At 43.0% G+C, this 12,338-nt stretch overlaps 2 protein-coding genes across 2 annotated transcripts in view; one reads left to right on the top strand and one right to left on the bottom strand.

Moving 5' to 3' along the window:
* Positions 1–707: 707 nt before the first annotated feature.
* Positions 708–9,349, bottom strand: morn3 (MORN repeat containing 3). The gene is made up of 6 exons (XM_061877196.1): positions 9,280–9,349; positions 8,931–9,087; positions 3,550–3,701; positions 3,314–3,473; positions 1,044–1,228; positions 708–970 (listed from the first exon to the last, which is right to left on the bottom strand). The coding sequence occupies exons 1-6, from the start codon at positions 9,340–9,342 to the stop codon at positions 902–904; spliced, it is 786 nt and encodes a 261-aa protein (XP_061733180.1). The 5' UTR covers positions 9,343–9,349; the 3' UTR covers positions 708–901.
* Positions 9,350–12,305: 2,956 nt separating this feature from the next.
* tmem120b (transmembrane protein 120B) overlaps positions 12,306–12,338 on the top strand; it is a 28,231-nt gene continuing 28,198 nt past the window's right edge. Inside the window, exon 1 of the mRNA XM_061875796.1 lies at positions 12,306–12,338. This exon is cut by the window's right edge and continues 88 nt beyond it. The gene's annotated coding sequence lies outside the window, so the exon portion shown is untranslated.

Here is a 12,338-nt window from a genome sequence, read left to right as displayed (position 1 = left end):
ATGTCTTTCTTTCACGAAGACAAGAATATAAGTTGGTGTATTACCTGATTCTGATGACTTGCATTGATTGGAATCAGACAGTAATGATGATAACGGCCACATTTTCAAATGGAGGAGAAAAAAAGTTGTCCTTCCTGTACAATACCACATGAAAGTGGTTGGTTTTTGGCATCTAATTCATCCAGCTTCCATACACTTTACAAGAAAAACATTGGCGGCAAATTCCGTAGCTTGCTTGATTGACATTCACGGCACCCGAGGGTCTTGTGAGATGACGCTGGCTGCTGCCAGTTCATTATTATGAAAAAATGACAGAGAGGAAGGCGAGAAACACTTTTTATTTCAACAGACTTTCGCGCCGTCCCTTCCGTCAAAACTCTAAAGGCCGACTGCACATTTCCTATCTTCACAATAAAAGCCCTGCTTCATGCTGCCTGCGCTAACAAAATAAGAGTCTCGGAAAGCTGGCGTGCACAAGTGATGTGCACGCCAGCTTTCTGAGGGATCGCTTGTGCACGCCAGTTTTCAGAGACTCTGTATTTAGTTAGCGCAGGCAGCATGAAGCAGGGCTTTTATTGTGAATATAGGAAATGTGCAGTCGGCCTTTAGAGTTTTGACGGAAGGTACGGCGCGAGAGTCTGTTGAAATAAAAAGTGTTTCTCGCCTTCTTCTCGGTCATATTTTAATAATAATGATCTTGCAGCAGCCAGCGTCATCTCACAAGACCCTCCGGTACCGTGAATGTCATTTAAGTGACGTCTTGGTGAAGATTGATGATCACTCATTTTTAGGTCTATTTTTTTTAAAAGCCTGGCTGGAGATCGACTGACACACCCCCCGCGGTCGACTGGTAGCTCGCGATCGACGTAATGGGCACCCCTGCTCTAACCACTAGGCCACTTTAGCATGTAGGATCAAGGTGTGCCAACTGAGCTGCTTGTAAAACTGTCTTCACATCCTTTAGTTTTACCTGAAGACAACAGAACAATTTATAATATTACAACATCTCCTTTAAACTGCAGGATAACATCGTCGCACTCTACCTCCGGGATGGGACACCTGGCGGGTGTCGGCGCGTGGTCTCGGCCAAAATCCGACAAAGTCCCACATTTCGCTTCGCCTTGGACCCAAAGGCCTTCATAAAGCCGAGCTTTGTCGTGGTAGTAGAACTTTCCTCGCCCGCTTTTCTTGCCTTCTTTCCAGGAACCTTCGTACCAGTTTCCATTTGCTAAAAACAAGGAACATTTTATTCGTCAAATTTTTCAGTAGGACCTCAATTTACCAGCTTTTTAGTTAGGAGCTCCATCACAGAACCAACACAAACCAACATTTCCCATAGAAATGAATTGAAATCAATTTAATCAATTAAAGGTCAAATTCAGAGAATAATTTCGCCACCCCTCGTGTGTGTGTGACAATCATTGGTACTTTTTCTTTAACATGCCTTTTGAAATGTAACAAAATATATGACATAAAAACAATATAATAGAATGTTCTACTAACTACAGTAGTTTTATGAAGTAATGTGATCACAATGTACAGTGTGGAGGGGGGCGTGGTCTGCGGGCCTGCCGCGGAACAGGGTGTATAAAGATCGGCCTCAAAGCCAGCGGTAGGTGAGTAGATTGCCCAGCTTGGACATGTTATCTAATCACCGATTGCCCTTATTAGCAGCAGCCGGAACGAGAGACGTAGTTGGAGTTGGAGCCAGAGAAAGACACACGCCCAGAGACATGTGTTTATTCCAATTAAAGCCTTAAGTCAAACTGTCTACCGGGCTCCCGAAGATCTGGCGGCCAGGAGAACCCACCACAGGAGGGCAACCTCCACATACAGTGAACTCCTGCTGTGTCTCACAACAATATCAAAAACAATATTCAAATATCCTTAGCTCCACCAATGACTGAATACAAAATAGAACCAATATGAAAATTAAAAGAATAAATACGATTAAAAACGATTTTAAGGGGTAAACCAATTAAAACAATAAATAGAAATCAAAAATTAAAAAAATCAATAAATAGTGATGTGCTTGTTGTTCAAATTATCATAATAATAATAGATTTTATTTGTAAAAAGCACTTTACATTCAGTAAAAAAACTCAAAGTGCTATAATGTATTAAAAAAATTAAATTAAATTAAAAAAAAATAAATAAATAAAAATAAAAAGATAATCATTAATCATTATAAGCCACTGTGACATTATTGTTCTTTTTTTTTATATGTTTTTATTTTATTTTTTATAAATGGCTGTGATGATAATGTCAATGAGGGATTTCTGATCACTGCTATGTTTGACTTCTTGTTAATATTCATACTGTTGTTGTTATTATTCATTTTAGTTTGACTACTTTTGGATTGTTTTGTGTCATGTTTGTGTGTCTGTTGATTGCTATTCTGAATGTTGCTGGGCTGGGTTTGGTTTTGGACTTAGAATTGTATTATTATTTTAATATTGTGTATTACAATGATGATAATAATAATACTAATAATAATACTCTGCCCCTCCATATTAGAACTGCTCCCACAGTGGAGTGTTTTAAGTCTCGTCTTAAGACCCATTTTTATTCTTTGGGTTTTAACACTACGTGAGTTGTGTGGTCCTGTGATGAGGTGGCAACTTGTCCAGGGTGTACCCCGCCTTCCGCCCGATTGTAGCTGAGATAGGCGCCAGCCCCCCCCCCGCGACCCCAAAAAAGGGAAGAAGCGGGAAAATGGATGGATGGATGGAGTTGTGTGGTCCTCAGTTTTTTGTTTTTCTTTTAAAAAATGTTTTATTTTTATTTCTATTTATTGTTTTTAATTGGTTTTACCCTTTAAAATCGTTTCTATTAATTTTTTTTTATATATATATTGGTTTTATTGGCAACACTAAATTGGTCCTAGTGTGTGAATGTGAGTGTGAATGTTGTCTGTCTATCTGTGTTGGCCCTGCGATAAGTTGGCGACTTGTCCAGGGTGTACCCCGCCTTCCGCCCGATTGTAGCTGAGATAGGCGCCAGCGCCCCCCGCGACCCCGAAAGGGAATAAGCGGTAGAAATGGATGGATGGATGGATGGTTTTATTTTTTATTCAGTCATTGGTGGAGCTAAGGACATTTGAATATTGTTTTAAATAACGTTGTAAATTGGATTGGATTGGATTGATTATTTTGTTGGACTGATTAATAATAATACAAAAATAAATTAATTAAATCAATGGTTTTCCTGACATTTGCTGCTAGTAAAGAGGCTCCAAGGACACATTTTACTGTTGAATATCACCTGAAAAATCATTTTTGCATCATTGAAAAGCAGGAAAAACAGCCATTACCAAAATGAAGGACACCCCGGCCGTGTTCTTTATCCTTCATCCACTCTCCTTCGTAGACGTCTCCACGGTTAAAGAACATTCTTCCCCAACCACTGCGCCGGTCCTCACTCCACTCACCTTCGTACACTGCAGAGTTATCATAAAAGTACGTGCCATGCCCCTAAAAGATAACAGCACATTCTGCAGATTACTTCAGGTCTTCAAAATGTTTTCTCTCATTAGTGTTTCCTACATACGTGCTTCATCCCACTCCTCCATTCGCCACAGTACTTCTTGGCGTACACCTTAGTGTTGGCTACACTATAGGTGCCGTATCCGTCACGCTTTCCACACTTCCATTCTCCGTTATAAATGGTGCCTGACTTCTTCCACACCTGCGTGCCCCACCCTGGGATGTGTCCGAAAATAGCATCAGAATATTGTTATTAATTGACATTTTGTACAAAACCCAAAGCCAGGGAAGTTGGCACCTTGTGTAAATGGTAAATAAAAACAGAATGCAAATCCTTTTCAACCCATATTCAGTTGAATGCACTACAAAGACAAGATATTTGATGCTCAAACTCATAAACTTCATTTTCTTTTCCAAATAATAATTAACTCAGAATTTCATGGCTGCAACACGTGCCAAAGTAGTTGGGAAAGGGCATGTTCACCACTGTGTTACGTCACCTTTTCTTTTAACAACATTCAATAAACGTTCGGGAAGTGAGGAAACTAATTGTTGAAGTGGGTAGAGCGGCCGTGCCAGAAACCTGAGGGTTGCAGGTTCGCTTCCCACCTATTGACATCCAAATCGCTGCCGTTGTGTCCTTGGGCAGGACACTTCACCCTTTGCCCCCGGTGCCGCTCACACTGGTGAATGAATGATGAATGAATGATTGGCGGTGGTCGGAGGGGCCGTAGGCGCACACTGGCAGCCACGCTTCCGTCAGTCTACCCCAGGGTAGCTGTGGCTGCATATGTAGCTTACCACCACCAGGTGTGAATGAATGATGGGTTCCCACTTCTCTGTGAGCGCTTTGAGTATCTAACAGTAGAAAAACGTGATATAATAGGTTGATTGGCAACACTAAATTGGCCCTAGTGTGTGAATGTGAGTGTGAATGTTGTCTGTCTATCTGTGTTGGCCCTGCGATGAGGTGGCGACTTGTCCAGGGTGTACCCCGCCTCCCGCCCGATTGTAGCTGAGATAGGCGCCAGCGCCCCCCGCGACCCCAAAAGGGAATAAGCGGTAGGAAATGGATGGATGGATGTTGTCTGTCTATCTGTGTTGGCCCTGCGATGAGGTGGCGACTTGTCCAGTGTGTACCCCGCCTTCCGCCCGATTGTAGCTGAGATAGGCGCCAGAAAATGGATGGATGGATATAAATCTAATCCATTATTATATTATTAAGCTTTGAAAGTGGGAGACAGGTCTGGACTGCAGGCGGGCCAGGAAAGTACCCGCACTCTTTTTTTTTTTTACGAAGCCACGCTGTTGTAACACGTGCTGGATTAGGCTCGGCATTGTCTTGCTGAACCCACACCAAACAAGAATGACAAACACATTTTCTTTTCCAAATAATAATTAACTCAGAATGTCATGGCTGCAACACGTGCCAAAGTAGTTGGGAAAGGGCATGTTCACCACTGTGTTACATTACCTTTTCTTTTAACAACACTCAATAAACGTTTGGGAAGTGAGGAAACTAATTGTTGAAGTGGGTAGAGCGGCCGTGCCAGAAACCTGAGGGGTACAGGTTCGCTTCCCACCTATTGACATCCAAAATCGCTGCCGTTGTGTCCTTGTGCAGGACACTTCCCCTTTGCCCCCGGTGCCGCTCACACTGGTGAATGAATGATGAATGAATGATTGGTGGTGGTCGGAGGGGCCGTAGGCGCACACTGGCAGCCACGCTTCCGTCAGGGCAGCTGTGGCTACATATGTAGCTTACCACCACCAGGTGTGAATGAATGATGGGTTCCCACTCCTCTGTGAGCGCTTTGAGTATCTAACAATAGAAAAGCGTGATATAAATCTAATCCATTATTATATTATTAAGCTTTGAAAGTGGGAGACAGGTCTGGACTGCAGGCGGGCCAGGAAAGTACCCGCACTCTTTTTTTTTTTTACGAAGCCACGCTGTTGTAACACGTGCTGAATTAGGCTTGGCATTGTCTTGCTGAACCCACACCAAACAAGAATGACAAACACATTTTCTTTTCCAAATAATAATTAACTCAGAATTTCATGGCTGCAACACGTGCCAAAGTAGTTGGGAAAGGGCATGTTCACCACTGTGTTACATCACCTTTTCTTTTAACAACACTCAATAAACGTTTGGGAACTGAGGAAACTAATTGTTGAAGCTTTGAAAGTGGAATTCTTTCCCATTTTTGTTTTATGTAGAGCTTCAGTCGTTCAACAGTCCGTTGTGGTATTTTACGCTTCATAATGCGCCACACATTTTCGATGGGAGACAGGTCTGGATTGCAGACGGGCCAGGAAAGTACCCGCACTCTTTTTTTTTTTTACGAAGCCACGCTGTTGTAACACGTGCTGAATTGGGCTTGGCATTGCCTTGCTGAACCCACACCAAACAAGAATGACAAACACATTTTATTTTCCAAATAATAATTAACTCAGAATTTCATGGCTGCAACACGTGCCAAAGTAGTTGGGAAAGGGCATGTTCACCACTGTGTCCCATCACCTTTTCTTTTAACAACACTCAATAAACGTTTGGGAACTGAGGAAACTAATTGTTGAAGCTTTGAAAGTGGAATTCTTTCCCATTCTTGTTTTATGTAGAGCTTCAGTCGTTCAACAGTCCGTTGTCGTATTTTACGCTTCATAATGCGCCACACATTTTCCATGGGAGACAGGTCTGGACTGCAGGCGGGCCAGGAAAGTACCCGCACTCTTTTTTTACGAAGCCACGCTGTTGTAACACATGCTGAATGTGACTTTGCAGTGTCTTGCTGAAATAAGCAGGGGCGTCCATGATAACGTTGCTTAGATGGCAACGTATGTTGCTCCAAAACCTGTATGTACCTTTCAGCATTAATGGAGCCTTCACAGATGTGTAAGTTACCCATGCCTTGGGCACTAATGCACCCCCATACCATCACAGATGCCGGCTATTCAACTTTGCACTTATAACAATGCATATGATTCTTTTTCTCTTTGGTCCGGAGGACACGACATCTGCAGTTTCCAAAAACTATTTGAAATGTAGATCCATCAGACCACATAAAATGTTTCCACTTTGCATCAGTCCATCTTGGATGAGCTCGGGCCCAGCAAAACCAGCAGCGTTTCCGGGTGTTGTTGATAAATGGCTTTCGCTTTGCATAGTACAGTTTTAACTTGCACTTACAGATGTAGCTGTCGCACCTATGGATCTTGTTTTGTCATGTTATGTTTTTGGACTCTTGTTTCCCGTTTTACACTTCCTGGTTTTGTTTTTCCATAGTAACCCATTAGTTTCCACCTGGTCTCCAAGTCACGCCCAGCCCTCAGTCCCACACCTGTTTCTAATCATCATAGCTGCTATTTATATCATTCTGTTTCTGTCCTCGTCCTGGGAACTTTGCTATTTACATTCTGCTTCATGCCTTCACGCACCCTCAATTACCTTGCAATCCATCCACTTTTGTACCTGTCAGTCACAGTAAGTTTTTTTTGTGTTAGTTATTCATAGTTTTGCCACAGTGCAAGTTTAAGTTAGTTCATTGTCTTTCATGCCATCGAGCAGTTGTTTTGTTTTCCTGATTGTATTTTTGTAGCCAAGTTTTATACCTCTTTGTGAGCGCCCTTGGTTTGTTTATTTTTGTATTTAGAATCCCAATAAAACATCATGTACCTTAATTCACGCCTGGCTCTGCGTCGAAGGAGCACACTCAATCCTAGTCCAAGCCTGACAGTAGCAACGGACTGTAGTTACTGATAGTGGTTTTCTGTAGTGTTCCTGAGCCCATGTGGTGATATCCTTTACATACTGATGTCGCTTTTTGATGCAGTACCGCCAGAGGGATCAACGGTCACGGGCATTCAATGTTGGATTTCAGCCTTGCTGCTTACCTGCAGTGATTTCTCCGGATTCTCTGAACCTTTTGATCAGGGGTGCCCACACTTTTTCTGCAGGCGAGCTACTTTTCAATTGACCAACTCGAGGGGATCTACCTCATTTATATATATCATTTATATTTATTTATTTATGAAAGAGACCTTTTTGTAAACAAGTTAAATGTGTTTAATGATAATACAAGCATGTGTAACACATATAGATGTCTTTCTTTCACAAAGACAAGAATATAAGTTGGTGTATTACCTGATTCTGATGACTTGCATTGATTGGAATCAGACAGTAATGATGATAACGCCCACATTTTCAAATGGAGGAGAAAAAAAGTTGTCCTTTCTGTACAATACCACATGAAAGTGGTTGGTTTTTGGCATCTAATTCATCCAGCTTCCATACACTTTACAAGAAAAATATTGGCGGCAAATTCCGTAGCTTGCTTGATTGACATTCACGGCACCCGAGGGTCTTGTGAGATGACGCTGGCTGCTGCAAGTTCATTATTGTGAAAAAATGACAGAGAGGAAGGTGAGAAACACTTTTTATTTCAACAGACTTTCGCGCCGTCCCTTCCGTCAAAACTCTAAAGGCCGACTGCACATTTCCTATCTTCACAATAAAAGCCCTGCTTCATGCTGCCTGCGCTAACAAAATAAGAGTCTCGGAAAGCTGGCGTGCACAAGTGATGTGCACGCCAGCTTTCTGAGGGATCGCTTGTGCACGCCAGTTTTCCGAGACTCTGTATTTAGTTAGCGCAGGCAGCATGAAGCAGGGCTTTTATTGTGAAGATAGGAAATGGGCAGTCGGCCTTTAGAGTTTTGACGGAAGGTACGGCGCGAGAGTCTGTTGAAATAAAAAGTGTTTCTCGCCTTCCTCTCTGTCATTTTTAATAATAATGATCTTGCAGCAGCCAGCGTCATCTCACAAGACCCTCGGGTACCGTGAATGTCATTTAAGTGACGTCTTGGTGAAGACTGATGATCACTCATTTTTAGGTCTATTTTTTTTAAAAGCCTGGCTGGAGATCGACTGACACACCCCCCGCGGTCGACTGGTAGCTCGCGATCGACGTAATGGGCACCCCTGCTTTTGATGATATAACGGACCGTAGATGGTGAAATCCCTAAATTCCTTGTAAAAGCTAGTTGAGAAATGTTGTTCTTAACCTGTTGGACAATTTGCTCACGCATTTGTCGACAAAAGTGGTGACCCTGGCCCCTTCCTTGTTTGTGAATGACTGAGCATTTCATGCAAGCTGCTTTTATACCCAATCATGGCATCCCTCAAATTCCTCGGTCTTTTTTGCCACTTGTGCCAGCTTTTTTGAAACACGTTGCAGACACTTAACATTTCAAATGAGCTAATATTTGCAAAAAAATAACATAATTTACCGGTTCGGACATTAAGTATCTTGTCTTTGCAGTCTATTCAATTGAATATAGGTTGAAATATTATATAAATATTCTGTTTTTTTTTTACCATTTATACAACGTGCCAACTTCGTTGGTTTTGGGTTCTGCCCACGCATATGATGTGGAGGCAACACCCACCGTGCTTCTTGTTGTCCAGCCACTCCCCAGTATATTCGTCTCCATCGACGGAGTACACGGTGACACGCGGGCCACATTTTTTGGACCTATCCTCCAGCAGTGTTGAGCGTGGAGGAGCTTTTGGAGGTGTTTTGATGAATGGCATAAGTGGGGTGACCTAAAATTGGCAGAATCTACTCACATATATTCCCAAAAAAAGATAACAATCCCGCAACAAAACAACACAAACAAATGCACGGCAAAGCCTACATTTTGAATATTTGTTCAATTAACATGTTGGAATTAGCTTTGTAAGACCGTAAATAACACAACTTTAGTAGTTCATTATAAATTACAACAATGATTTTACCTTCACGCAGTCTTTTCTGTTTGAAATCTCAGCTAGCGTGTAGGACTCCGCAGAACCAAGCATTCTTTGTATCCCGGCAACAGGCCAGCAGTACCAGGAAGTGAGTTTAACCCTTTAAGAGTAAGACAAAAAGGTCAGCGCACTGAAAAACTGCTGAAAAATGACATGTTTTGATATTTTTTTTCCACTTCATGCAAGTTAATATTTCAAAACCCATCCATCCATCCATTTCCTACCGCTTATTCCCTTTCGGGGTCGCGGGGGGCGCCGGCGCCTATCTCAGCTACAATCGGGCGGAAGGCGGCGTACACCCTGGACAAGTCGCCACCTCATCACGGGGCCAACACCGAGAGACAGACAACGCTCACACTCACATTCACACACTAGGGCCAATTGATCTGCCGCTTCTTTTCTTTCTCCTATGTCCCCCCCTCCCTTGTGGAGGGGGTCCGGTCCGATGACCATGGATGAAGTACTGGCTGTCCAGAGTCGAGACCCAGGATGGACCGCTCGTCGGGACCTAGGATGGACCGCTCGCCTGTATCGGTTGGGGACATCTCTACGCTGCTGATCCGCTTGAGATGGTTTCCTGTGGACGGGACTCTTGCTGCTGTCTTGGAGCCACTATGGATTGAACTTTCACAGTATCATGTTAGACCCGCTCGACATCCATTGCTTTCGGTCCCCTAGAGGGCGGGGGGGGGGGGTTGCCCACATCTGAGGTCCTCTCCAAGGTTTCTCATAGTCAGCATTGTCACTGGCGTCCTACTGGATGTGAATTCTCCCTGCCCACTGGGTGTGAGTTTTCCTTGCCCTTTTGTGGGTTCTTCCGAGGATGTTGTAGTCGTAATGATTTGTGCAGTCCTTTGAGACATTTGTGATTTGGGGCTATATAAATAAACATTGATTGATTGATTGATTGAATTTAGTGTTGCCAATCAACCTATCCCCAGGTGCATGTCTTTGGAAGTGGGAGGAAGCCGGAGTACCTGGAGGGAACCCACGCATTCACGGGCAGAACATGCAAACTCCACACAGAAAGATCCCGAGCCTGGATTTGAACCCAGGACTGCAGGAACTTCGTATTGTGAGGCAGGCGCACTAACCCCTCTGCCACCGTGAAGTATTTCAAAACCACTTCAACATAATATGTGCTTATCATTATAAATTACAGATTTTTTTGCCGATTGTGTCCAACTCTTAATTACCGATTCTGATATCAACCGATACCAATATATACAGTCGTGGAATGAACACATTACTATGCCTAATTTTGTTGTGATGCCCCGCTGGATGCATTAAACAATGTAACAAGGTTTTCCAAACTAAATCAACTCAAGTTATGGAAAAAAAAATGCCAACATGGTACTGCCATATTTATTATGGAAGTCCCAAAGTGCATTATTTTTTTTAACATGCCTCATGTTTAGGTTGTGTTACGGTGCTGATGTTCTCCCGAAATGTGTTTGTCATTCTTGTTTGGTGTGGGTTCAGCAAGACAATGCCAAGCCTAATTCAGCACGTGTTACAACAGCGTGGCTTCGTAAAAAAAAAAAAGAGTGCGGGTACTTTCCTGGCCCGCCTGCAGTCCAGACCTGTCTCCCACTTTCAAAGCTTAATAATATAATAATGGATTAGATTTATATCACGCTTTTCTATTGTTAGATACTCAAAGCGCTCACAGAGAAGTGGGAACCCATCATTCATTCACACCTGGTGGTGGTAAGCTACATATGTAGCCACAGCTGCCCTGGGGTAGACTGACGGAAGCGTGGCTGCCAGTGTGCGTCTACGGCCCCTCCGACCACCACCAATCATTCATTCATCATTCATTCACCAGTGTGAGCGGCACCGGGGGCAAAGGGTGAAGTGTCCTGCCCAAGGACACAACGGCAGCGATTTGGATGTCAATAGGTGGGAAGCGAACCTGCACCCCTCAGGTTTCTGGCACGGCCACTCTACACCCATTTGTTGTCATCCAAGCAACGTTATCATGGACGCCCCTGCTTATTTCAGCAAGACGTGTTACAACAGCTTGGCTTCATAAAAAAAGAGTGTGGGTACTTTCCTGGCCCGCCTGCAGTCCAGACCTGTCTCCCATCGAAAATGTGTGCCGCATTATGAAGCGTAAAATACGACAGCGGAGACCCCGGACTGTTGAACGATTGAAGCTCTACATAAAACAAGAATGGGAAATAAATGGGGCGGCGTGGCGCAGTGGGAGAGTGGCCGTGCGCAACCCGAGGGTCCCTGGTTCAAATCCCACCTAGTACCAACCTCATCACGTCCGTTGTGTCCTGAGCAAGACACTTCACCCTTGCTCCTGATGGGTGCTGGTTGGCGCCTTGCATGGCAGCTCCCTCCATCAGTGTGTGAATGTGTGTGTGAATGGGTAAATGTGGAAGTAATGTCAAAGCGCTTTGAGTACCTTGAAGGTAGAAAAGTGCTATACAAGTACTACCCATTTATTTATTTATAATTCCACTTTCAAAGCTTCAACAATTAGTTTCCTCACTTCCAAACGTTTATTGAGTGTTATTAAAAGAAAAGGCGATGTAACACATTGGTGAACATGCCCTTTCCCAACTACTTTGGCACGTGTTGCAGTCAAGTTAATTATTATTTCCCCAAAAATAATAAAGTAATAAATAAATAATAAAATAAATAATAAATAAAAAAAAATAGTAATAAACATCAAATACCTTGTCTTTGTAGTGCATTCAATTGAATATGGTTTGAAAAGGATTTGCAAATCATTGTATTCCGTTTATATTTACATCTAACACAATTTCCCAACTCATATGGAAACGGGGTTTATAGTTACGAATAGATTGTATGATACATTTTTGGGTCGAACTATTACTATTTTTTTCCAGTCCATGAATCTTTTTCATGCATTTCCAGGTAATTTAGAGGAAATTACTGCGACACTTGTAGTTTTAAGAGCGCGTAGACGCTGTGCGCATGCGCATTGCAACCCAATTAAAGCGCGGCTGAGTGGACGGTCATCCTGTGCGAGCTTTTTTTTTTTTTTTTTTTTTTTTGGGCAGTCTCCTCCG

This window comes from Nerophis ophidion, linkage group LG17 (assembly GCF_033978795.1).
Source record: "Nerophis ophidion isolate RoL-2023_Sa linkage group LG17, RoL_Noph_v1.0, whole genome shotgun sequence".
NCBI classification, from domain to species: Eukaryota; Metazoa; Chordata; class Actinopteri; order Syngnathiformes; family Syngnathidae; genus Nerophis; species Nerophis ophidion.
The sequence above is the reverse complement of the archived record's forward strand: the minus strand, read 5'-3'. Positions and strand labels throughout refer to the sequence as shown.

Bases quoted from the DNA above. Each gene is read 5' to 3' on its own strand.
- morn3 (XM_061877196.1), bottom strand. From the start codon at position 9,342: ATGCTTGGTTCTGCGGAGTCCTACACGCTAGCTGAGATTTCAAACAGA. The intron at 1,229-3,313 runs GTAATGGCTGTT...CCTTGTTTTTAG, and splicing joins CCGGGGTGTCCTTCATTTTG to CAAATGGAAACTGGTACGAA. The intron at 971-1,043 runs GTAGAGTGCGAC...TGTTGTCTTCAG, and splicing joins CCAGGTGTCCCATCCCGGAG to GTAAAACTAAAGGATGTGAA.